The sequence below is a fragment of the Armigeres subalbatus genome, chromosome 2 (assembly GCF_024139115.2).
Source record: "Armigeres subalbatus isolate Guangzhou_Male chromosome 2, GZ_Asu_2, whole genome shotgun sequence".
In the NCBI taxonomy this organism is placed as follows: domain Eukaryota; kingdom Metazoa; phylum Arthropoda; class Insecta; order Diptera; family Culicidae; genus Armigeres; species Armigeres subalbatus.
Genome location: NC_085140.1, coordinates 15717380 through 15745188, shown reverse-complemented (window position 1 = coordinate 15745188; position 27809 = coordinate 15717380). Strand labels below are relative to the sequence as shown.

The 27809-nt window shown below is 41.9% G+C and overlaps 1 protein-coding gene across 8 annotated transcripts in view; it reads left to right on the top strand.

Annotated features, from left to right (window-relative positions):
* LOC134217918 (arfGAP with SH3 domain, ANK repeat and PH domain-containing protein) overlaps nt 1-23977 on the top strand; it is a 99334-nt gene extending 75357 nt beyond the window's left edge. For all 8 annotated transcript variants that reach the window (XM_062696759.1, XM_062696758.1, XM_062696761.1 and 5 more), the window contains 13 exons: nt 3726-3871; nt 3950-4204; nt 4263-4348; nt 4596-5029; nt 5100-5535; nt 11882-12062; nt 12132-12431; nt 12494-12983; nt 13051-13452; nt 13516-13629; nt 13686-13759; nt 13829-14056; nt 22115-23977. In XM_062696759.1, the coding sequence (XP_062552743.1) occupies nt 3726-3871; nt 3950-4204; nt 4263-4348; nt 4596-5029; nt 5100-5535; nt 11882-12062; nt 12132-12431; nt 12494-12983; nt 13051-13452; nt 13516-13629; nt 13686-13759; nt 13829-14056; nt 22115-22312 (3344 nt within the window). In that variant the 3' untranslated portion in view covers nt 22313-23977. The remainder of the gene's footprint in view (nt 1-3725; nt 3872-3949; nt 4205-4262; nt 4349-4595; nt 5030-5099; nt 5536-11881; nt 12063-12131; nt 12432-12493; nt 12984-13050; nt 13453-13515; nt 13630-13685; nt 13760-13828; nt 14057-22114) is intronic.
* The last annotated feature ends 3832 nt before the right edge of the window (nt 23978-27809 follow it).

Genomic DNA, 27809 nt, shown 5'->3' with positions numbered 1-27809 from the left:
TTTAGAGGTAATCATACCATCTACCAGAGCTGCGGCAACACACACGAGCTGGGAACAGCTTTCATAGTGATGGGCGATATGCAAAGGCGCGTGATCGGGTGGTGGCCGATCAATGAAAGAATGTGCAGGTTGAGGATCAAAGGCCGGATCTTCAACTTCAGCATAATCAACGTCCATAGCCCACACTCCGGAAGCACTGATGATGATAAGGACGCATTCTACGCGCAGCTGGAACGTGAGTACGACAGCTGCCCAAGCCACGACGTCAAAATCATCATAGGAGATTTGAACGCTCAGGTTGGCCAAGAGGAGGAGTATTGACCGACTATTGGAAAGTTCAGCGCTCACCGGCTGACGAACGAAAACAGCCTACGACTAATTAATTTCGCCGCCTCCAAGAATATGGCCATTCGCAGCACCTACTTCCAACACAGCCTCCCGTATCGGTACACCTGGAGATCACCACTGCAGACAGAATCACAAATCGACCACGTTCTGATTGATGGACGGCACTTCTCCGACATTATCGACGTCAGGACATATCGTGGCGCTAACATCGACTCTGACCACTATCTGGTGATGGTTAAACTGCGCCCAAAACTATCCGTCATCAACAATGTTCGGTACCGACGACCGCCGCGGTACGACCTAGAGCGACTGAAGCAACCTGATGTCGCCACTGCATACGCGCAGCATCTCGAGGCAGCGTTGCCGGAAGAGGGTGAGCTCGATGGGGCCCCTCTTGAGGACTGCTGGAATACAGTCAAAGCAGCCATTAACGACGCAGCGGAGAACAACGTCGGGTATATGGGTCGAAGTCGACGGAACGATTGGTTCGACGAAGAGTGCAGACAGATTCTGGAGGAGAAGGACGCAGCGCGGGCGGTCGCGCTGCAGCAAGGTACCCGGCAGAACGTGGAACGTTAAAGACGGAAGCGGAGACAGCAGACCCGCCTTTTTCAGGAGAAGAAACGCCGCCTGGAAGAAGCGGAGTGCGAGGAGATGGAACAGCTGTGCCGTTCTCAAGAAACACGCAAGTTGTACCAGAAGCTCAACGCATCCCGCAAAGGCTTCGTGCCGCGAGCCGAAATGTGCCGGGATAAGGATGGGAGCATCTTGACGGACGAACGTGTGGTGATCGAAAGGTGGAAGCAGCACTACGAGGAACATCTGAACGGCGCTGAGAGTACAGGTAGTGAAAGTTAAGGCAGCGGAGGAGATGACTACGTCAGTTCAGCGGACGATGGAAGCCAACCAGCCCCCACCTTGAGGGAAGTTAAGGATGCCATTCAACAGCTAAAGACCAACAAAGCCGCTGGTAAGGATGGTATCGGAGCTGAGCTCATCAAGATGGGCCCGGAAAAGCTGGCCACTTGCCTGCACAAACTGATAGTCAGAATCTGGGAAACCGAACAGCTACCGGAGGAGTGGAAGGAAGGGGTTATATGCCCCATCTACAAGAAAGGCGACAAACTGGAGTGTGAGAACTTTCGAGCGATCACCATCCTTAATGCCGCCTACAAAGTGATATCCCAGATCATCTTCCGTCGTCTGTCACCATTAGTGAACGAGTTTGTGGGAACTTATCGAGCCGGCTTCGTTGACGGCCGCACAACGAACCAGATCTTCAATGTACGGCAAATTCTACAAGAAATGCCGTGAATACCAGGTCCCAACGAACCATCTGTTCGTTGATTTCAAGGCGGCATACGACAGTATAGACCGCGTAGAGCTATGGAAAATTATGGACGAGAACAGCTTCCCTGGGAAGCTTACCAGACTGATCAAAGCAACGGTGGATAGTGTGCAAAACTGTGTGAAGATTTCGGGCGAACACTCCAGTTCGTTCGAATCGCGCCGGGGACTAAGACAAGGTGATGGACTTTCGTGCCTGTTGTTCAACATTGCGCTAGAAGGTGTTATGCGGAGAGCCGGGTGTAACAGCCGGGGTACGATTTTCAACAGATCCAGTCAATTTATTTGCTTCGCGGATGACATGGACATTGTCGGCCGAACATTTGCAAAGGTGGCAGAATTGTACACCCGCCTGAAACGTGAAGCAACAAAAGTTGGACTGGTGGTGAATGCGTCAAAGACAAAGTACATGCTTGTGGGCGGAACCGAGCGCGACAGGGCCCGCCTGGGAAGCAGTGTTACGATAGACGGGGATACCTTCGAGGTGGTCGAGGAATTCGTCTACCTCGGATCCTTGCTAACGGCTGACAACAACGTTAGTCGTGAAATACGAAGGCGCATCATCTGTGGAAGTCGGGCCTACTACGGGCTCCAGAAGAAACTGCGGTCGAAAAAGATTCGCCACCGCACCAAATGTGTCATGTACAAGACGTTAATAAGACCGGTTGTCCTCTACGGACATGAAACATGGGCAATGCTCGAGGAGGACTTGCAAGCACTCGGAGTATTCGAGAGACGGGTGCTTAGGACCATCTTTGGCGGTGTGCAAGAAGACGGTGTGTGGCGCCGAAGAATGAACCATGAGCTCGCCCAACTCTACGGCGAACCCAGTATCCAGAAGGTAGCTAAAGTCGGAAGGGTACGATGGGCAGGACATGTTGCAAGAATGCCGGACAGCAACCCTGCAAAGATGGTGTTCGCTTCCGATCCGGCAGGTACGAGACGGCGTGGAGCGCAGCGAGCGAGATGGGCAGACCAGGTGCAGAACGACTTGGCGAGCGTGGGGCGTATCCGAGGATGGAGAGATGCGGCCTCGAACCGTGCATTGTGGCGTCAAATTGTTGATTCAGTGTTATCTGTTTAGATGTTAACTAACTAAATGAAATGAATGTTATCATTTTTATTAATACCATCAAAATCACATTGAATGACAAAAATCAGTTTAAAATTTCAGTAAATTTGTGTACAGTAAATATTTTGTGAATTATTTGAGTGTTCCAAAAGGGGTTCTGAAGACATATAATATTTGTAGTTATTCAAGATTTTCATTAAAAATGTTCATGTTTTTAAAAACTTTATTTTCTAATGATGATTTCTTATAAGAAAATTCAAGTTTTCACCAACTTTTGATAATATTCATCTGTTTTTCAGAATCATTTTATTTTTATATTTTTTCAGTGTCAAGTCAAGTCAAGTTGGACTATAGTTTAACAGTGTGCGGAATTTAGAGGAAAAATAGCACAATAGCGGTAAAATGATAGGGTTCTCTTCTTGCCCCGGGTGGCGATCTTGCCTCGTCCTCCACTATTGGTCCTGATGTGCTGGGCTCCTGTGCGCTTTGAGCGGCAATTGGTCGCTTTGATAGGGCCTTCTTGCAGACACATGCAGCATTTTGTAGAGGTGTAACAGAGCCCACTGCCAAGCCCAACCACGTCCTAGACAGGCCCCCTAACTCGCAGAGGCTGTGGGGAGGGGTCGTAAAGCCCTTGGACATAGTCCCTGTTGTCTGTGTGTGAGTGTGTATGTATGTACGTGCGCAAAAAAAAACGCCCATTTTTTCACTTATTGTTAATCGATTTGCTCGCAACAAGTTTCATTCGACGAAGAATCCTGTTTCCTATTCAAAATTGGATAGATCGGATTAAAATTTCTTTAAAATTTCTTAAAATTTCATTCAAATATTTTAGTTTCTAATTAGTATCTAATGCACGAGAAAAACACTAGAGGGATCAATCAGAGTTTTTTTTTCTGTGCCTGTCCTTATTCGCTAAAATTAAGAAATTGTGAACTATTTTCTTGCCTCGTTGCAGCACACGTGGACAACGAGATGTGTCTGGTACGGGCACTGGAACGTCTCGGCTCAGTGGCGTTGTCCAAAGAAGAACCCGACATCGGTGCAGCGTTCCTGAAATTTTCCGTCGTCACCAAAGAGCTCAGCGCCCTGATGAAAACGCTGGTAAGCAATTTGATTTGTCTCGAATTCAACCCCTTTTCGCCGCTTTAGGAACGTAATCAAATTCCATTCGATTCCCAGATGCAAAACATCAACAACATCGTCATGTTCCCGGTGGATTCGCTGCTAAAAAGCGAGCTGCGGGGTATGAAGGGCGAAATGAAGAGGCCATTTGACAAAGCTGCCAAAGATTACGATTCCAAGTTTATGAAAATAGAGAAGGAGAAAAAAGCGCTGGCCAAGGATGCCGGCATGATGCGAACCGAGGTGACTCCAGCGGAAATTGCCGAGGAAATCGAAAAGGAACGGCGAGTGTTCCAGCTGCAGATGTGTGAGGTAAATACGAAGACTGATTGGTTTGCTTGACTTTTTACACATTTTACTTGTCCCTCAGTATCTGATAAAGTTCAACGAGATAAAAACGAAGAAGGGTATCGAGCTGCTGCAGCACTTGGTCGAGTACTATCACGCTCAAAATAAGTAAGTGGGCTTGGTGTATTTTATCTGATCGATTTGATAAGACTTATGATTTGTCCAACCTCAAATACCCGTCAGTGGCTTAGCGTGACTCAGTTTGCTATTGCCAACTAGCATGCTCAGTCATATGGCGTACGAATTGAACGTCCCCGTCAAGGGGATGGACTACAGTGCCTTAGAGGAGTAGGATCCCAAAACGCCACGTGAAATCATATTTGCCCTATTAATTTTGTTCTCCATTCTACCGTAGCTATTTCAAAGACGGCCTCAAGACAATCGCACACTTTGGGACGTACATCGAAGAGCTGAGCGTGAAACTTCAGACAATCCGTCATAAACAAGACGAGGAACGACGGAAGCTGCTAGAGCTGAGGACATTGTTGCGCTCATCGCCGGACTTCGACCGGGTGGAGAATGTTCCCAGCGATAAGGGTGCCGTAGGTTACTCACTTCACCAGCTGCAGGGCGACAAAAACCACGGTGTCACACGATCCGGGCATTTACTGAAAAAGAGTGAAGGCAAAGTGCGGAGGGTGTGGCAAAAACGACGATGTCGGGTGACAGCTGACGGCTTCCTGGATATCTGCCATGCAGATGAAACCAAAGCACCAACTCGAGTCAACCTTCTTACCTGCCAGATTAAACCAGTGTCGGACGATAAGAAAGGGTTCGACTTAATTAGTTGTAAGTTGATAAGAACGGTGGTGTAAAAATTTCATAATTCGATTTTATATTGAAACTATTTTATTCGTAGATAACCGACCGTACCATTTCCAAGCAGAAGACGAAGCCGACCAAAAGGCGTGGATGTCGGTGCTGATGAACTGTAAGGAGAAGGCATTAGCCAAAGCATTCCAACACGCGACACCCCAGATGAGCCCTAGTCTAATCGAACTGCAGAAGACTGTGATTAAGTACATCCAGAACCTGCCCGGTAACGATCAGTGCTGTGATTGTGGATCCAGGAACGACGTTACCTGGATTAGTTTAAATTTTGGCATCCTGGTTTGCATCCAGTGCTCCGGTGTGCACCGTGATCTGGGCGTGCACCATTCCCGGATACAGAGTCTGACGTTGGACAATCTAACTACGGCGCAGTTGCTGATTGCCAGAGCCATGGGCAATAACAGCCTGAACGAGGTGATGGAAGCCACGCTAGGGAGCGGGAAGCTGACACCCGATAGTTCGATGTGAGTTGCTTGATCTATAGATTAAACTTAAAACTGACAGTTCAAAAATTAGAAAATCACCCGGTCATAAGACTGGCTGGTGCTACCCAGCAATCCCAATTAGACATCAATGCAAAATGATTCGATACCTTTTTTTATTTGATTTTATTTTGTTTGACGATGGTAACGGAAATCGGGGAGGCGTACCCAGATAATGTGGGGTTGGGATCACCACTCCCGACCCACTAAAACCAACTCCAGTAATTCCTCCGGCCCGCAATTAAGCAATACATCGGAGGATGACTATTGGGCATTGCGCCCCCTACATGACGTACACAAGTGCACGTATGCGCCTCAACTCTCCTAGTACTTCCCATGCACCACATGTGCACAAGACATACTGGCACTACAGGTGCCACACTCACCTGCCCATGCCGCTCGAATGATATCTCCTACAGGTACCCTGCAGGAGGTACCTCATGCTGCCATCTCACAGCATAGACAGCCCTCATTCAGTATGGTGTTCACCCCGTCCTGCAACAGGGTGTCTTGTCTACCAAGCCGGAGGCGACCCTGGGTTGGTGGCTCCTATGCCGCTCCTACCTAGGGTGGTCTAACCGGTAGTACAGAAACCGGTATTACCGGCCAATTTTGGATACCGAAAATATCGGTATTGGAGACGAAAAATACCGGATATTTTCGGTATTTAAAATTTTGATGTCAGTGTTAAAAATCTTTAATAGTTTTCATCTATATATATCATCTAAACTGCTTGTAAAAGCATATCTATCCCATATAAATAGGAAATCCAGCATAGATGAGACAAATATTCGGTTACAAGCAGAAAATCATGCAAAAATACAACAATTGAATGCGCGCATGAATGAACCTTTGTATAATTAAGCATCATTGATGACGTTTACGCTACAACAAAATCGATCCTCATCGTCATCAATCATATGTGTTGCTTCATTCCCATAGCTATTTGTCAAACTGCTTATGACTTTCCTCTTCAAATGAACATTGTTGACATCGTCAAAAAATTTCTCGCAATATATGAAATTGTGAAAAAGGTACGTGCCGTAGAAATTCTTTTCCGAAGATCATGGCACGCTGAAATAGCATGTTATCTATGCTCAAACGGATTTATGAGTTGAAGCTTTAATCTAAATTCAATTTCAGTGATAATTTTTTGGCGGCTGGTGAAATAATTCAAGACCTCGAACCTGTATAAGCTGCTGTGGGTCTACTCTGCCGTGAGTTCTGCACTCTATATGAAGCCAACGCGGCGCTCTAATCTATGTTGGAACAATTATTAAATCGAGCCCCAGAAATTCCTGCCAATTTTTTCGATGTTTTTAAGGAATGAATCCCAGAGAGGCGATCAGAATACGCCGATCGTTTTGCTTTTTTAAAATAATTCTGCCGAAAAGCAATTGATCAGAAACGGTTGGAATTTTCTTTAGTACATTATTCGTTGAAACTAAGACAATGACAATATCTGCCGATCGGTACGATGAAGCTACTTCTATGGATAATTTTTCTGGTTTATCGGTTAAAGAATAACTTGTGAAGAGACTGTAGTAGAGCAAAACACTTGCGTTGCCGGTGCCGGTTGACGCCAAGATTCTTGCATGTAATCCGAGAGGAATTATCCTGCTATAAATCTGAAGGGATTTAAGGCAAGTACTTGACACTGATTTTGGACGGTCTTGAAACCATTCGTCCAACTTCGGTTCAACCAGAGAAGGCATTCTCAGTAGTTGGCAATATTGCCAACAAAATCCAATACGGATTGGGAGGTGAGTCGCTGAGTATGTTTTGTCTTCTCAAGTTTCGCTTTGCCCAGCTCAACAAGAAATGATTTTAACATTTCGAATTTGTCAGCAAATATTGTTTTCCATTAAAAAGTCCAATTCAAAACACACGACACTCCTGCCAGGCCTAGCGAGACTTCAATCAATCCGTCACTAGCAGCTGGATCACACTATTGCCTAAGCAGTCACTCTGACCCCACGTACCATGCGAGGGTTACTTGTGTGCTCGCTCATACATTCCGTCCCTTCGCTTGCATCACTTCTCTGACATTTAGTCACTCGCTCCTTGAGGGTTGTAATACCCCCATATCCCATTTGCTTCCACTCTGTGCATTGTTTGGGCATGGACCACCCGGCACGTCACGCGTGCCTAATACCTTGCAGGAGGTAACCTCCTGTTGACATTTCGAAGCTCAGATAATCCTCAATCAGTGTGGTGGTCACCCCGTCCTGTAACGGAGTGGCACCACTTACCTTACGCGTCTCTAAATTCTGAGGTGCCGCAGAAGCATCAACCCCCCGACACTCCTGCCAGGCTTAGCGAGACTTTCGTGTCCCCTAATTCTGAGGTGCCGAAGGGGTATCTGCCCCCGACACTGCTGGCAGGCCTCACCAGACTTCAGTCATTCTAACACTACCAACCATGCGTACCATGCGAGGCTTACTTGTGTGCTCACCCATTACGAGTAATACCCCCAGCTCCATTCGAAAGGCTGAAAATCGTGCGAAAAAGTTTAAAGAAAGCTCGCTTAACTTTTCAAAAGGACCTTATCGATTCCTTGTTGTCGCACAATTTTGATATGGAATTCTCATTTTTTGTCTGTGAAGCCCCAGAAATACGGAGGTAGCTTTAGTAGATTCTTGTATCTGGTTCTTCCTTCTTTTTTTCTTCCTTCTTCCTTGTTCCTTCTTACTTTTTCTGTCTTCCTTTTTCTTTCTTCCTTCTGAGTGCGTGTTTTCTCTTGTTTCGGACAGGAGAACGATCGCGCGATCTTCCAAAAAATTTTGTGTTTTGCATTGCGCGGCCGGTTATAAAGTTAATCAGTTCAATGCGTGTTTTTTTCGGAGTAGCTATCGAGCAAGCGTTGTGCAGTTTGTGTTTTAGTCGTCGCGAAGTAGTTAAGATATCGAATCAGTCTTCGGGTAAATACGTAAGACACGCGTTGCTTTTCCGTTTTTGTATCATCATGAATATGGTGTCGTTCAAATGAAATAATTAGTCGCTTACCAAGGCGATTTCCAATATATTTCCTTCCCAACTAACATACTATTCCTTTCCAGTGCGCTCATGGAGATGCAGAGGATTCCTCGTTCTCTTGTAGCAATGAATATCGAACTAATTTTCCTCCCCTTATCCAAATTGACTGAGGACGTAGCCGGCATCGTTATTGGTCTTGAATTAAAAAAAACTTCGAAGCATGTACAGTGAGAATAGCTTTCTAGTCCCGAGAAAACTATTCAATTGGTGAGCTGTGCATTATTTGTTGTTTCTCGACCAATCACGACTTCTTCTTTCTTCTGTCTTCCATCCTCTATGTCCAGTCTTCCTTCTGTCTACCTTATTTCCTCTATCTTCTCCTTTTTTCCTGTTTTCCTTTTTTTTATTCTTTCTTCTTTCTTTGCCTTCTTCTTTCTTCATTCTACTTTCTTCTTTCTTTTTATCCTTCTTCCTTCTTTTTTACTTCTTTCATCTCCCTTCTTTCTTCCTTGTCCTTTGTTTCTTCATCATTCTTTCTTCTTGTTTCTTTCTTTCTCTTTTCTTATACCTCCTTTTCGCTTCTTCCTTCTATCTTCCTTTCCCTTTTTTCTTGTTCCGTCTTTTTCTTCTTTTTTCATTTTTCCATTTTTTCCTCTTCTCCTGTCTTCCTTCTATTTTCTTCTTTCTTCCTTAATCTTTCCTACATCTTTCTTCTGCCCCTTTCCTTCCTCAACTATCTTATTTTTCCCTTCTTCCTTTTATCTTCCTTCTTTTTTCTTCCATCTTTCTTCTTCTTTGTCCTTTTTGTCTTTCTCGTATTCAAAGTATACGTAAAGCAGGCCTGCCCAACCTTTTCAAGCCAAGGGCCAATTCCCAGAATGGCCACTTGCTGGCGGGCCAAAAAATATTCGATACATATTTTTCATACATTTTCAAAATACTCAAAGAAAAATATGGCATTTAGTTTTAATTACGTTTGAATAATCTTTCTTCAATCGAATTTTGCAATCAGATAATTACTTTACTACTTATTACTTTACTTTTTACTGCTTTCATTATTGATGAGAGTTGTCCACACAGATATGTACTTCTTGGAAGAGAAAATATCTTACGAAAGATGAGTCTTTCTGAAATTTAGATTTGAGCACGTTGCTGCATTGGAGGACTATTATCTCCATTTGAAACATTCCAAATATCACATAAATAAACGGTGTTGAGGACTATGTCCTAAAAAATTAGCGAATAGACTTAAATATTTCTGTTGAAAGGCTTCGACTGTTTTCTACAGGACAACAATCTGTTGTGAGAATTGTTTCAATTTTGTTTCAAAAGTTTGTATGTTGGATAATGAAATTTCGTCGTTGACGATTGAGATGTTTCGTGACATCTAATACAAAGGCCAAAGGCAGCTTGTGCATTGATATTCTGCTTCCATTTTCGTCAACACAATTTGGAATTAGTGATGGTTAAGTTGATTTTCTTAATAACGAGCTTTGCTAAACACGAACATTGATCGTTTTTGTACATAGATCTTCTTTTTTGTGATAAATGCAATGTGCAGAGAAATAACACAAATTAACTTTTGTGGCTGATTAACAGATAAACAAAATTGCCTTGATTTTCAAGTGTCACAACGCCCATGTTCTTTTCCATCATTGCCGGAGCTCCATCAGTTGTTAGGCCTTAAGTTTTCAAATAAGAGTTCTTTCATACATGTCTCAACAGCTTTCCTCAGGTCTATACCTGTGGAAGTCGCTTTCTTTATTTAGATCAAAACTGCTAATTCCTCTGTAATTTGAAGATGATCATCAATTTCCCTTATTAAGAGAGCTACCTGTACCTTGTTTTTTACGTCAGTATTTTCATCGATTGTGAGCAGGCAGATTCAGAAGCAAGTGGCTTTTTCACGTAACGTAGTTTTCAAATCTTCTGTAAAAACTCTAATTCTTCGCCGTGCTTTAAGACAAACTAATATTACTGAAAGAGGCTCTTTTTTAGAGCACACCATATCAACAACAGTCGATATGCATTCCATAACAAGTTCTTCGTTCAACTTCGTTGAATTTTTTTTATTAATAATAATCTACATTATTTATTAACCTTTCGGGACACGCGCCATTGTAAATAGTACAACACCTTCGAAAAACAGCCCGCTTGTCGTTCACAACAGGGAGCGATCCAGAACCATGCGAGTCCCGGAAAGTTAGTAAATAATAAGAAGGAGCTTCTCGAGCTAGAGAGAAAAACTTTCGGGCCGGTTATGAAGTATTCTTTCTAACACGCCGCGGGCCACAGAAAATGGAACCAAGGGCCGCATCCGGCCCGCGGGCCGTACGTTGGGCAGCCCTGACGTAAAGGCTATATGATCGCTCCAAAAATGAACTTTTTATAGAAGGCCCGGAGACCCATAGTGCTATATACCGATCGACTCAGCTCGACGAATTGAGGTGATGTCAGTGTATGTGTGTATTGTGGAGTTTGTTCCGTTAATATACAAGCGGGAGTCGCCAGGAAAATATTTTACCTTCGATGGTGCAGCACGTGTGACTGACATCTACGTGCAACGACTGCTTCGATTATTGTTTATTCGATTATTGGTATCAGGCCTACTTCGATGGTTTCAAAGCCATTGAATATTTACTTATATAATAAACGGCAAGTGCTATTTCACTGTCACAATAGTATGTCTGTGCGCAAAAAACGTATAAAAAACTCACTCATTTTTTAGGCACTTATCCTTTACCGCAACAAGTTGCATTCGACGCAGAATTCTGTCCCATTGTTTCCTATTAAAAATTGGCCGGATCGGACTATCGGCTCAAAAATTATGGTCAAAATACTATTTTTATAACACACGAGAAAGGCTCCATCACAGCTAGATGGATTAATCTGTTTTTTTCTTTATTCTTCCTTTTCTCTCTCCCTTCTTTCTTTTTTCTTCTTTCTAATTTCTTCTGTTTTTTTCCTTTTTTCTCCCTACTTTTTCTTACTTCCTTATTTCGTTTGCTATCGTGGTCTCACAGGAGAGCGATCGTGTCAGGTCTATTCAGTGTTCCTCCTTACACCAAGACCAAGACTATGCTAGTGCGCTTTGAAATGTCGTTTTGGTAGGACCTGCTTGTAGATACATGCATTTTTTTATAGAAGTTTAACATAGGCCATTATCGAACCCCATCACATCCCATTCAAGCCCCATAACTAGGGATGGGGTTGTCATGCGCTTGAACAGCGTATCTGTAGTCCTTGCTCCCGAAAACATAAGAAAGGCCATTACCGGTATTTGTTTGACAAGGCTCAAAATCTTCCGTTTTCCTAAACCATATTTAAAAATATATATTTTTGTTTTCACCAGGGAGGAACGATACGATTTCATACGAGCAAAGTACATCGCCAAGAGGTACGTTATGCGTACTTGTGCCGATGATCGGGACTTGCGGAATGATCTCGAGCAAGCTGTGATCAATGCCGATCTTGGTCAGTTGCTGCAGGTATGGGCTGAAGGTGCCGATCTGTCCTGCGTGTTACCATCGTCGGTAAGTTAATGTACGTCCAAATGTTCGATAATTGCAATCCTAACGAAAAGTTTCAATCATCCAAACCAGGATTTCGGTGAAACGGCACTTCATCTTTCCGTTTTGCGGGAGATGGGTTCCACGTTGCACATAGTTGACTTTCTAATTCAAAATATGACCGCTCAAGGTTTGAACAAACAGACGAACCCCCCCGGCCCGGCGGATATGTCCGGCAAGAATACGGCCCTTCACCTGTGTGGTCTGCACGACCGAAGAGAGTGCATGAAGCTGTTGCTGCGATCTGGCTGTGATTACGAGATCAAAAATTCCCAAAATCGTACCGCACTAGACATTGCCAAAGAGATGGGGCACGAGGTGTGCAAGGAGTTGGTAAGCATTTCACACATTATAAATGTTTTGTGTTGAAATAAGTTTTCTTTCTCGCCAAACAGATTGAACATGCCATAAAGCGCGAAAAGAGCGCCTTCGATCACATCAACACGGACTGGAACATCCACGACGATGGGTCAACAGATTTCTCCGACGACGATACGGTGCTAATGGATGAGCGAAAGTCCCGATCGCGTCCGCCCAGCTTTGTAGGTGGTGAGTCTCCGGTGCTACGGTCCCGCTCGTCCACCTGTGACTCTATCCAGAGCGGTTCCAGTCCCAGTTCAAGTTGCAATCCGAATTTGGTCGGTGCTCAGCAGATTCCCGGCGGCAGCCAGCAGCGACAAATCCCAATCCCCTCCTCCGGTACTAGTCCGAAACAATATGCCGGAGGATTCACGTCGCACTACGGTTCCGGAGTCGGGTCAGCGACCGGCGGTTCTAGTCCTAATTCTAGTAGTTCCAGCAGTATTATTCGTCAAGCGACGGCACAGATTTCAGCAGCTGCAGCTGCCGCCGCTGCGAGTTCGCAGAGTAAAAAGTCATCCTCCGGTAAGCAATTATGATGATTGCAGAAAACCAGGAATCGATTTGTTTTTTTTTTTTCATTTGTCAACAGTTAATATTGGCTCGTTGAAGAAACGCACGGCTCCGGCACCTCCGCCGACCACTTATGGTACGTTGCCACATGCTCCACGCCATTCGCAAACCATCGATAGTGAAATATTTGGAGTATCGGCGCCTCACCTGCATCATCATCATCCGGAAATGTACAGCACACTGCCACACCTGCGAGGTTCCGATAGCGGCGGAGGGGGAGGAGTAGGAGGAGGAGGAGGCGGTGGGACGGGTTCATCCGCAGGCGGTAAATCGAATTCGTCCCAACAGTTGCATTTCGATAACAAAATCTACGAAAGGTTTGAGGGATACATTCAAGCCAATAGGGATCCCAACTTTCTCAGTACCTTTACCGGTGGGCACAAACGATCGCCTAGCGGGGAATCTTTGGGTAGAAATTTAGGTAAGCATAATGTTGCTCTTTTAATCCACGTGAAGCTTATGTTCTTCTTCATATTTTGCACAGCTGGAGCCAAACTAGTCCTACCACCTGCAGGGGAAATCCCTCAACTGAAGCCAGTCGATAAAAGTTTTCACAACAGACCAAAGTTGCCACCGCCACCAGGGCCACCGGCTACAGGTAACTAACTGCTAATAGTAATTAAAATTAGGTTGACAAAGCAACTCTCTTTTCAGACAAATCAATGTCTAACGGACAATCGAACGAGAGTTTATCGTCGATAGACGACTCAGTAGTGTTAAGGAAAAAGGTAAATTTCAATTAACATTCAACCGTCAAAGTTTGCTTCCTAACTAGTTATTCTATTTCTTGTTCATAGACAACCAAAGCTCAACAACTGAACTCATCATCTAACTATGTGGATTTCGTGGGAGAACTGGACCATTCACTGGCGTCGTCCTCGGGTGGAAATTTGGACTCGGCTAACAGTAGTTTCAGTAGGAACGATACCAGCGGTGCGTCGGCGGATTCGTCCGGCGGGGTGGCATTAGATGTGCGGAATAGCTTCAACGTGTCCAAGGGTAGCACGGGCTCATACCATGGTTATGTAAGTAAATCCAAATTGTTCCACAAAAAATGGCATCCAGAATACAAACATTGCACCTCATAGTGAATAGATGTCAATGTAAGCTTGAAAATTAATTTATGGAGTTTAAATCGCTGAAAATACCCAAAAAAAAACCAAGGTTAATCCACATAGCGGTGACAATGCTTATATATTAAGTAATTTTTTATGGACATTGAGTTCAACACTAAGTCGATTGTGATGCCTTTTTGTAGTATAAAATGTTTTGAGAAAATCGCATTTAAAAGGTTCAAATAACACTTTATCCCCTTAAAGATTTCATTATTTTCACAATTTCCTATTTAAATAACGGTGAACTACCAACATCTTTAGCAAACTGTAGTATCAAATGTAAAACTATTATCACTGTCGATGAGAGCAAATTGAAAACTAGTTGAGATATTAGAGGCGGCTGATCATCGTCCAAGCATCCAACGCTTGGTGGCAATTAAGAAAGGTACAGTGTAGCAAGGGCAAAGGGGAAACGAATCCACCGCAGAAAAAAAGACCGCACGAAGAGAGTGTGATCATGGATAGAAACGATATGCGGAGGTTTTACGCGACTGTTAATGACGCGCAGTCTAAAACTGCTCCACTGCCCGCCATGTTCAATGACCGAGAGAGGAACATGCTGACAGACAAGACTATGGTGGGAGAAGCACTTCGAAGATCTGGGTTCAATCAAAGGTAATTGCCTGTATGCCGGGTATTAAACCACCCGACTTGGACATTAATTCACAATGATCTGAAGCTCATATGTGAATATGTACCACAGACAAACAGACATAACACATTTAACATTCGCTCATCAAATTCATCGTCGTTCAAACACTAACGACATCTGTTGATTTTAGTTAGTTGGGCAAACTACGAACCAGATGGCGGTAGTGTGCAAAAACGTCAAAATGGAGGTAATCCGATGCACGAGTGATCGATTGGCCAACTAATGATTATTTGAATTGACCAGTAAATCAGTTTACGATGGAAATTTGTCGAGTGTTATGTCTGTTTGTTTGTGTATGTACGTTATGTGGAAGATATTGATTTAAAAAATGTATTGGATGTAACCACTTTCCCTTCGACGGGATTCGAACCCACGACCCTCAGTACATTTTTTAAATCATTATCTTCCACATAACGTACATATTCACATATGAATTTTTAGAAAATTGTAAATTTGAAGATTTTTTAAACGGTGAAAACGTGTATTGAGAAGTAAGATGATCATAGCCGGCGATGGTCAAGCTGTGGAACCACCAAACCTGAATGAGGTAAATAAGGGTCTAATTGAGCTGATAAACAGTAAAGCTGCTGGGAAGGACGAGATCCCGGTCGTGCTTCTCAAACTCGGAAGTGCACATGCTGGTTGGATGACCTTATATACCCAATCTATTAGAAAGGGCACAGACTAGAGTGTGTCAATTACAGAGGGATCACCCTTTTGAACTCGGCGTACAAAATTATGTCGTGTACCCTGTTTTAACAAACTGAGGCCACTTGCGGAGTCCTTCGTCGGCGAATACCAAGCAAGTGAGGCCCGATTGCAGACTCACCATCTGTTTTATACATGAAACGCGACGCGAGACTGGACACAACACTTATGGTTCTTACAAACGAAAAAATAATTTTAAAAATTACCTTTTTGTCGACCGGTTTCGGGCTCGGACTATGAATCGGTGAAAATAATTCTCGACCCTTCGTGGACTGCGTAGTTGGCGACGTACAGCCATGGATTGAGTTGAATAGGGCCGGAACAAATTTATTTTTCTTCTTATGTTTCCGCTCCCCTCAACATTTGATCGCCAATTTCAATTATTTGAGGTGGGATTTCCAATTTTTATCGAAAAAATAATAAAATTTAGATCTTACATAGAAAACTGATGAGTTTTTCGATTTTATCGATTTTTTTTTTTGGTTTTGTTAGTTGAGCAACAAAACGAATATAAATTTTACGCGGTTTTTAAAGTTTACTACTCGCTTGCTCTCCACACTTCATAACCGATCATGTCACCCTCCATGATGCCTCTGACGCTTCAACGTTCTCACTCAATCTTTCGGCTCTCAGTTTTCACCGAACAATGCGTCACTTTTGTCATTAAATTCCCTCGCAGGGTATAGGACCTCCACCTTTATCTTTGAGCCAGGGATTCCAGGTCGCTGCACCGCGCTCCTACCGACCAAACGTCGATGCGTCGATTCATTTGGCAACTGACGTACCTTTTGACATTACTGTGTTCCTTACTTCCAGCTATTTCCTGACGCGTTGAAAGCGCGACACAGCCATTAAGTCGCCACTAGTCGTTGATCGACTATAAATGTCCACCATGTCTGTAATGTAAAGTGACTAGCCACTAGACTAAATTCAGCAGTATTGCCAGGCGTCCCGGGAAACGTCTCGCATTCCACAAACAATCTGTAAAGTCTGGGGAATCTATATGGAACCTCTAGACCAGATCTTAATAATCTGAAGAAAAGGCGAACAGTCTTGAGGGTCTATTGAACTTGGAGGATGAAGGTTTAAATAATGTAGATAATCTAGACAATTTCTTTTTCAGAAGTTGAGCATCCTGAAAGATCAACAAAAGTTAATTTGTCGTACTCTGGATAACGCAGCAATCTAACGAATCTGAAGCATTTGAATAACTTGGAGGGTACAGAGAATGTTAGAATGTCAAGGGTTTGTATGATCTACGGACTCGAAAATATTTAAAAAGTTTAAATGGAAAAAATGGAATAGCAGACAATGTGTAATAGTATTACAGAGTCCGGCTATTAAAATACTTCACAGATAAAATGATCAAACCAAAAAAAAATATTTCAATTTCATTCAATTTTACAAGAAAACATATCACTTTTTGAAAGCTGACGGGTAAAGTTCATATTTTTTGTTCTTGAGCTGAACCACTCGTCGCAGACGATTGAGGAACGCATCGTATAAGTCCCGCGGATGCTCTTGTATTATTTTACCAGAGGTCACCAGATGTCGCTGCAGGACTTGCACAAAAAAACATGATTTTTTTAACAGCCGCGGTCTCCAACATACTGCTGACAGTGAAATACATAGGGCGAGCTCGATGGCTGCTCTTAGCTCGAAATGACCCCTGAAAACCCCTTAGTTGGGTTTTCTTCACTTTTTGAGCTGGCGTCTAATCCTGTCGTTAGACTCAACCCCTGGTATCAAAATAACGACGTGCCCACAGTTCGACGACGTTTTATAGATGTAATTCTCACTATGTATTTTGTATTATATTACTTTACTCACTTATGTAGCAGTTCAATTGCCGGACCCTGTAATAAGTATCTATGGGTACACTTTTAAAATGCAATAAAATAAAGCAAAAAAAATACCACAAGGCAGCTGCTGCGTAGCATTTTCAACTGTCTTGAAAGAATACCTTCAAAGCACTGTTTGTGTAAATTAATTATATCCTACATCAAATATTTGAAATAACTCCCCACAATTAGTCTTTACCAGCTTCGAATATTTTTCTAAAACTGTAACGTCTGGCATACACGCACATATTCCACGTGCCAATCCTTTCAAGTTTTCTGGATATATACTTTTGTAAGAATCCAAGTACAATACATAGTAATTGTGTATTTTGTAAAGGTGTTTGTGGCAATTTTACTTCCTTACTTATATACTGACAAGACAGATTACAAGCTCACAAAAATTTGACCAAATGACGAATTTTCTAAAGGGGGAAGAGGGGCGTCTCCGGTTGGTCCCACTTGCTATATCTAAAGTGAAGGATTACACTACACCCAGGTTTTGTTTTTTTGGTGGGATCAACTCATTGTTTCATTGACGCTGAAGGTCTTAAACGACTAAAACCAAACCGTGTAAAAAAAACCTGGGTGTATTTAGATTTTGCTTCATTTCAAGGCTTCTATTTAGACATCTTGGAAGAACTGCCAGCTGCTACGGTGTTTTAAGATATTTGAAGTTGGTAAAAAATCTAGCAGGGGAGATATTTCGAATCATCAGCTGTAGTTAATCTACACAAACAGTATTTCCAAAACAATATCAGAAGACAGTTGATACGTTACATCTACGTTATTTTATTGCTCTTTAAGGGCCAATTTCTTCACCTCCGCTTAACTCTTAAGCGGTGCTTACCCATACGTTTAAACCGAGTTTAAGCACTAAGTGGAGGTGAAGACCCTAAAACTTATTGATCATGCAACAGAGAGAAAAAAATTGTGCTTTTGAGAATATCGCACTTTTGTTTTGAAAGTTGCTCATTTCTAGTAGTTTTGAATAGCGAATCATTTACTGTGAGAACAAAACTTTCAATTTTAAAGTTTTTTTTGTCGATGAAACATTGTACATTTGAGTGCGAAAATTTTTGAACTGAGGGATAGAAAATTTTTAAATGAAATTTTCATTTTGTTGGTATGGCAACTCTGACGATAAATAAGAACCACTCTGGCAACCAAACGAGCTGTCAACGTCTTGGTTCGAGAAAATACTCCCGGCGTTTCCGAAAACAGTCAAGTGCTCCTCAAGGTCTAAATAAATTGCTTCTACAAACTGAATGGAACCACAGGTGAATATCTCTCTTTGTCATGAAAACTCCATGACTCCATGATCTTTTATTCATCGATCGTGGCAGGATCGTCGTAGACACCTCGGAAAAGATCATCAAGCACTTAACCTCGCACCTAACTCGCATCTAATCGGTCATCCGGCTGACTACATTCAACGATATACATTTCTGCTTTCTTTACGTGAGTATTTATGTAACGACAAGAACTAATGATCCGGCAACACTGGCATAGCTCATCTTCTATTCAAAGCTGAAACAATCGAAGCTACATCAAAAGTGAAACATTGTTGTTAATGTGGTTACGACCGAGAATTATAGTTGTAATTATAAAATGAATTTGTATACCTAGGCTAAATTGAATTTATACTATTTCTACTATTTACAGTGCTAAACCTAAAGGGTGTAAAACTTAAATCTATCGTGCAATTATACTAAATTTCTAAACTGATTTATTCCTATGTGAGTACGGACATAAACATGCACATTCTTTATTGTTATCTAATTCAATCAATTCTATATTCAGGCAAAATTTGTACTAGTGAATTGTAGATACGACCCTTCCAAACATCTAATTGTACACCAAATATGTGAGTTACTCAACCTATATAAAATTTATCAAACTAAATAAAGTTTATTTGTAGCTTAAAGCACACAGACCAAATATCGTGTTCGCTATATAGAGTTGGTGAAACCTAACCCTACAATTTACATTATATCGGTAGTGATTAGTGAGAAAATTCAGGGTGCTGATATAAAATTGTGTTCCAGGTTGAAGCTGTTATAAGATTTCATCCAACAGGGAATACAAGTTTCGTGACGAATTCCTGTCGGTACGCCGAAAAACGAATCCCACTGGATGTTGACAGCCGCCACCTCGAAACGCTTCCTTGATGAGGCACAGATTTAAAAAAAAGTAGCAGAAAAAAATTTTGCTTGATTTTTGATTTGATTAAAAAGGATAATAAAATAGAAACGCAAAATAACCCATTCTTCTTGCCATTCTTAATGTTTTTATTTGAAATTGGAAAACATAAATTTAAAATTCGCATGTGAAATTGAGATTGAATTCAACTAGTTGTTTTGAAAGTATCACTAGTTGATTCTAATGTAAAATGCACCTGTCGTTTTGAGAGGAGCATGTTATTTTGAAAATATTCCTCCCGTCAAAGTTCTTGCCAAGGTGACATATTTTTCCGCATTGGTAGATTTAACAATTCTATATTTTCTACTGAAAATCACTAACTGATTTTCTTAATTTTACCAACGTTTCTTTTAATTTTACCAACGATTTTGTTTTGTGTGTAGGCACGGCAAATGCTGGGTAATGCGTACCATTGGTACTTCGCGTACCTGAGAAATAAAATAGACCCCATTTTGCGGTCCTTAGCCTCTTACCCAGCAATCCCATGCAACAAGCAGGAAAAAATGACAATTTCCTCCTTACATGATATTTTTAGAGTAAATTTTACAACCAGGGAAAAACCGGTAATCTGAAAATCAATTTTGAATGGACCTCCTGATAATGAAATCTATCTCTATAAGGTTACGTGCTTGGAGGCTAGTGCCTATACCGCTTCTGCCTTATGAAGTAGGTTCAAGTCCAGACTTGTCCCCTACTTTGTATCTTGATATGTACGACCAATCTAACGTCTTGAATTTTGACGTAGGACTTACGCCTTTCTTTACTATACTGGGTGTCAATAAGATTTTTGGAAATCGAGAGCGTTACGCTGAAAGGGAAGATTTCGAATGTTACTAGCGCCTTTATCTTTCGATGGATTTTTAAGATTCATATATCAATCGACTCGGACACTCTCCAGCAATTTGCCAACTTCATTGAAACTAGGGATCCTACATTCAGAGATATGCGAAAGCGGCCATTTTGAGCCAATCGAGCAATGAGAACTGTCAAAATCTGAGCCAAATGAACATCGTTATTGTTGCAGATCGAAAGGTATTGCGATTTTGGTGAAATAGATTTTATGAAAAGTTTTATCGAATAAACAATTTGTTTTGCTTTCGTAAGTAAAAATAGTCTAGTTGATGCATTGTATCGTGTTCATTCGTATTGCTGTTTAATTTTAGCGAAAATGCACTGCTAGATGGTAGATAAAATAATCAAAAAATGTCTTCGAATGTAAAGTCATGTGCAAGCCTAAACATTTTTCACTGCGGCAAGTGCTGGCAGCGTTTATTTACGAAAGTTACAGCGTTGCTAAATCGTCTGGAAAAGTATTCGCACATCTCTTAATATAGGATCCCTAATTGAAACGATAAGCTATTGAAAATTTCAAATCTTGTCAAGGTCAATAACAATTTCATATATAATCAATCTCGTGCATTCCTAACACGGACATCAGAATGCATTGCCACGTGCCTTCGGATCCACCGCAAGATTTAATTTGTGCATAAAAGAAGCAATGCCTTCCGTGTGCGAGTTATTACAGTTTGTGACAGCAGCGCGTACTGACGTGCTTTTCGCTCCCGCATTGTTTCTCGGATTTTTTTACCTACACAGCATGCAGTCGCCAGCGGGAGAGCTCCCGGTGGGTCTGCGAGTGTGCATGAAAGAAGAGGGCGCATGTTTTGCCGTTCTATGCTTGATGATGTCGGTTGCGATCGATGCAATCGCCTCGCTCGGAGTTCACGGCTGGAGGCTGCGAGGGCAGCGGTGGTGGATGAAGAATAATAAAATTAGCCCAGAGAGATGTAGTCTGCTCATCCAGGGAAAGTGATTGGTATAATAATCCACAACTATAACAGTTCTGATTAGTAAAAAATCAAATACACTATTGAATATAGAAATTGATTAAAAATAATTATTTTCATTCATTCGCAGTAGGCATTGGCAATTAAATGATACACATTCAGCAATGGTGTTGATATCCATTTTAAATTAGGGAATTTCGCCGTATTACATGTAAATGTTTTAAAATAGTCCGCAAAAAATAATTTCCAGAAGAATATTTTTAATAAACATTATTTTATACTTTGGTTCTCATTTTCTGAGAAATTTTATTATTAAACTGAACTCATAGTTTGGAACCAAAACATTAATAGTAGTTTGTGCAAGTAGTTGCAAAAAGACGAGTTGTACGTTTATCCAACGAGGCTGTTGAAATTAAATCCTTTATCATTCGAAGACTAACTGTAAACCAGGTATTATGATCAGAAATTGCAAAAATAATGTCTAAAATCTATAAATTCCCTACATTTGCTTGAGTAAATAAGGGTTCAATAGTTAGGAACAATGCGATTCTAATTATGTATTTAATTATTAATTTCATTTCCAAAAGTTTTGAAAAAAAAAAACAAATCGCTAATAATTCTACATAGCATGAATGTTGTCGTTTCCAATATCAATACCTATACCAATCAAACCCCATAAATTCAAAAGATAAATGTAAATACGTTACGATTATTCAAGTCCTACGTCTACTCTCGGTTATGTTTAAAACATTACCCATTACTTTTTTTTCGTTTTATTTAGGGCGGACTGCGCCGGTGTCGAGCGCTATATGACTGCAATGCGGACAACGATGACGAGCTTGAGTTCAAGGAGGGTGAAATCCTGATCGTCCTGAACGAGCGAACCGACGACGACAACTGGATGGAGGGCGAAATAGAGGGGGACAGCTCCCGGCGGGGCATGTTCCCCGTCAGTTTCGTGCAAATGTTGAACGATTAAAGCTACCCGGATGTATTTAGTTGAATATCGAAATGTTACAAATTGGCGCCCAACGGCGGCGAGTGCCGACTTGGGCGAGAACGGAGCTGAGCTCCGTCCACCAAAACATGTTGGAAATAGGTGGTTTAATGTAGATCGAACAAATTTAGTGAGTGAAGATTTCCAGAGTTCCGACACAAAACAAAATCGTAAAAAGAGTGATTTTTCTAAGTCTGCTATCGTTAGAGTATCGTAACTAATGCAAAATTGCATCCTCTTCTGGTATTCGAATAATCTATTTTCTATTTATTATTAGTTTTTTACGCCCAGGAGGATTTCTGTTCTCTCTGTCTCAAGGGAAAGAAAAATGATCGAGAGTTATTAGCGTAGGATAGTGCGGATAAGAGAAAAAGAGTACTATTTTATAAATGTGTATTATTACTCTAAGAAATAGGACACGATGTAAATCGAAACGAAACTGCTCAAAGTAGAAGATGGAACCTTTTTCTCCGATTGAAATAAATTTGATTCCGCAGTGACAAAACAATGCAGCAACTAACTGAACAGGATGTTTACCTAAGAAGAAAGCATTTATTTTGAGTTCGGTTTAAAATGAAAAAAGAGACGTGTAAGTAAATTGACACAAGATGATAATTTTTAATCAAAGAAACAAAGCAAAAACAAAGAAAGGACAACTACAAAAGCATATATATGACTAGTTGATAAATATTGTTTGTAAAAATTAACTACCATTCACCTATAGTATATATTGGAAAGTATGGAACAAATGAATGAAACAAACTTTAAACTATAAAGGAAAAGTCGAAATATTAGCAGAGAAGGAAATATTATGTGCCAGTATACAGAAAATTTAAACTAAGTGAGAAAGGAAGGAATTAAGAAACTTGAGTCCAGTGACAACTATTGAAGCTACTACAAAACAGTACTGTAATAGGAAAGCAAACAAATCGTTACTCAATGTGTAATAGAATCGACGTCTCTTTATCCCAACTCCTCCACCTTCTACTAGATTGAAGAAATAGAATGAATCAAATCAAAGACAGTAAAAAACTTAGTTTTCCTCAATCAACCTCGTCAAAATGCAGTATAATGGAAGAAATCAACACAGTTTACCATTAGAAATTGTCATGTCAGTGAAAATCCAGTACGGAAGTGTAGCATTACTGTTATATAAACAAAACATATTAAAACAAACAAATATTACCATCTTACGTGGGCTTAATCTACGAGTAGAACGACGTGACACGTGTCGAATTCGACTATGCTCACGTCACTCTTCCGTAGAATAAGTCCAAGTGAAGCCAGGACGATTTGGTGGAGCACATACGAATGTTGCATTCAAACCAAAATTTACAGTGAGAGGGACAGCAAAAAGAATCAAAGTACCAGAATGACAACAAAACCATAAATGTGAATGAATGTTACAGCGGAAAACAAAAGTTTAAATAACTACCATGATACCATTACTAGATAAACTACACAGCAACAGATGCGAAAAAACGGATAGCAATGCTTCATCTTGTAGAAAAGAATGCAGACTAACTGCGGTAAAATCGATCCATAAACCTATATAATGAAATCATTGACAGAGTATAGAATACAGTTACGAATGAGAAAAAATGAAAACAAATATCAACACAGAGACGAACGTTAAACAAAATCAAAGCACAATCTTTATTCATCCGAAACCGCCAGAAGCACTATTGTTTCTTCCGTTGTGCACCACGATTCACAATATTTTCTTCTCTATTATTATTATTATTTATTCAGATTAAGGCCGAAGTGGCCTGTGCGGTATATAAAAGTCTTCTCCATTCGGCTCGGTCCATGGCTACATGTCGCCAACCACGCAGTCTACGGAGGGTACGCAAGTCATCTTCCACCTGATCGATCCACCTTGCCCGCTGCGCACCTCGCCTTCTTGTGCCCGTCGGATCGTTGTCGAGAACCATTTTCACCGGGTTACTGTCCGACATTCTGGCTACGTGCCCGGCCCACCGTAGTCGTCCGATTTTCGCGGTGTGAACGATGGATGGTTCTCCCAGCAGCTCATGCAACTCGTGGTTCATTCGCCTCCTCCACGTACCGTCCGCCATCTGCACCCCACCATAGATGGTACGCAGCACTTTCCTTTCGAAAACTCCAAGTGAGCGTTAGGCCCTCCTTAGCCATGCGGTCAGACGCGCGGCTACAAAGCAAGACCATGCTGAGAGTGGCTGGGTTCGATTCCCGGTGCCGGTCTAGGAAATTTTAGGATTGGAAATTGTCTCGACTTCCCTGGGCATAAAAGTATCATCATGTTGGCCTCATGGTATACGAATGCAAAAATGGTAACTTGGCTTAGAAACCTCGCAGTTAATAACTGTGGAAGTGCTTAATGAACACGAAGCTGCGAGGCGGCTCTGTCCCAGTGTAGGGATGTAATGCCAGTAAGAAGAAGAAGAAGAAGAATTGACACTGCGGTAAGTGCGGACGTTCGTGATGCCGGAGGAGAATTTACCGTCGATTAGAACGTGGTCGATTTGGTTTTCCATTTCTTGGTTAGGTGATCTCCATGTGGTCTTGTGGATATTTTTGCGGGGAAAAAAGATGCTTCGGACTACCATTCCGCGGGAGGCTGAAAAGTTTATGCATCGTTGGCCGTTGTCATTCGATAAGGTGTGCAGACTATCCGGTCCGATGACCGGTCCATACATTTCCTCCCTTCCTATCTGTGCGTTTATGACGATTATGACGTCCCGCAGTGTGCATCCATCGTATGTCTGCTCCAGCTGTGCGTAGAACGCTTCTTTCTCGTCGTCGGGTGTCCCTTCGTGTGGGCAGTGCACGTTGATGATGAGTTGAAGAAACGGCCTTTTATCCTCAGCTTGCACATCCTTGCGTTGATTGGCTGCCACCCAATCACGCGTTGGCGCATCTTTCCCAGCACTATGAAGCCGGTTCCCAGCTCGTTGGTGGTGCCACAGCTTTGGTAGAAGGTAGCCGCCCGATGCCCGCTTTTCCACACTTTCTGTCCTGTCCAGCAAATCTCCTGCAGCGCCACGACGTCGAAGTTGCGGGGATGTAATTCATCGTAGATCATCCTGTCGCAACCTGCGAAACCTAGCGACTTGCAGTTCCATGTTCCAAGCTTCCAATCGTGATCCTGTATTCGTCGCCTAGGTCTTTGCCGATTATACACTCTAAATAATCATCACGTCATATTCACGTGAAAAATCACGTAACTGATCTGTCTTGAACAAACTACGATTGTTACGTGACGTTAGTAATGTTCACCTGGAATTCACGTAACTTTTACTAAAAATCTTGGGGAATATGTTTGTATGTACTCGTAAACAATTTAAGTGAGATTGTGTTAGTGCGATTGCAGCTTCGGCATTTACGGAAGACCAGCATGGTAAACAATCTTCACGTCAGATTTACCTGAAAACAAACGTGGTTATCATCCACCATACTTTTCACGTGAGATTGACTTGACAATCACGTAAGAATGAATGACACTTAACCTAAACATAATTAAGCTGCGCAGAGGTAAGCGATTTTTTAGGTGAAACTAGGCGAGAATTTTCAGAACCTGCAATTCCCTGCTTGGAAAAAAATATCAACGGAAGTCGCATGATATTTAGAAGATTTGTAGAAAAGTGATATGGAAGAAGCTTAAGCTACAAGAAGTCTAGAAATACAGTTTTTCGGTAGCATTAGTACAACATTTTTATTTCAGATTTCAACTTCCAAGGGTGGAGAAAGAAACTAGTTTCAACATTTCTGACCAAATCTGATAAATTTAATTCGGCATTGGTCAGTAACTTTGAATTGTCCTCCAACGGTGTTTTAGCGATAACTCAGAAGCGCAATAATGGCCGAATGACGTCATTCCTCATCAAATGCATTTCAACGCATCAAGCGTATCAACAACGCGAAGAAGTCTCCTATTTACGGCTGCGGGCAGTAACTAACTTATTTTGCATTCATTAAAAAAAAAAATTTTGCAATATATTTCAAAGCATATAGTGATTACCTGATATCATGTAGCTTTCACTAAAAGTTCACGTAACCAGTACGAATAAATCACGTAAGGTTCACCTGATCAAACACGTAAACTACTTTCAAACTTCACGTCATTAGTATTGGAAAATCCAGTCAGATTCACCTGATAAATCACGTAACTCAACGAAGCTAAATTTTGTTCAGGTTACATGCCATTCAGGTCACTCTTACGTGAAAAGTGTGGTGGATGAGAACCACATTTGTTTTCAGGTAAACACGACGTGAAGATTTTTCAGAGTGTATCGAGTCGCATTATCTCTTATATTGTTCGTAATGATTGGTTTTCCAGGCGGCTTATTGGGCCTGCGCAAACCTCCTGTCTCGTCGGAGGGCCGTCGTATAAGGTCTGTTTTTGTGTCTCACCTGACACCAGGACTTGGGCTTGTGCGCTTTGCGCGGCACACGGTCGCTTTGGCGGGGCCAAAGCTTTTTATAGGAATTTAACAGGGCCCACTGTCAAACCCAACCACATCCTAGACAAACCCCACAACTCGCAGATGGCCTGGGGAGGGATCGTCAAGCCCTTGGACATAGTCCCTGCTTCTCTATACACTTTATTTTTATTCAAGATATTTATTTGAAGGCTCACTTGCCGTATCCAGCTTTACAGAGCCACTATCATATTTTACAATTTCTTGAATTAAAACCCTTCCCGTTTTATTTTTGCCCATTAAAACATTTTCTTGCGGCGGATGTTCGTCAGTAATTCTCGCGTGGCCTATATTTGGAGAACAATGATCACTGCAAACTTTTTTTGTTCTACCTTCCACAATCCGCTTTGACCGCCGCCGTTTGTTTGTCGCTACAATGTAATCCGTAGACGAGTTCGATACACCATCATCAATGTCGGTCCATTCGTCATCGCTTCATTTGTTTTCTTCAGCAGAAGGTTTGATTGTTTTAACGGAAGATGAATTTTGCTGCTCGTTTTCAATCGGAGGAAAATCTTCTTGTGTGAATAATCCATCACATGGAGTCGATGTTATCGTAGTCGCAGTTTGACTTTGATTTTCGAGATGTCGCCTCCAGGCACTTCTTACCGGGATGAGCCAACTGACCACACGAACGGCACGATTTGGGCTGGTTTAAATATGCTACCATTGAGATTTCGGTGTCGATGGTGATGTATGATGGTATAGGACGTAACAAGTTCATTCGTAGAACACGAACACCATTCGGTATACCCGCGGAAATAGTGTTTCCAAATCTCATTCCTGATGGAGATAATTAACCTCTCCATATATCGACGGTGGTAGGTCGCGCACTCGAACCGTTTACGCATCACAGTTAACATATACGGGAATAAGAAAGCTATTGTTTCCACAGTGCATTGTGTGCTTCCAATTATTATGAGTCGATTGGTAGCGTGAAACAAATTGATACGACTTCATTTGGAAACTGTATGCTCTTAACATCCGTATACTGGAGTTTAATATTATTCTCCAAGTTT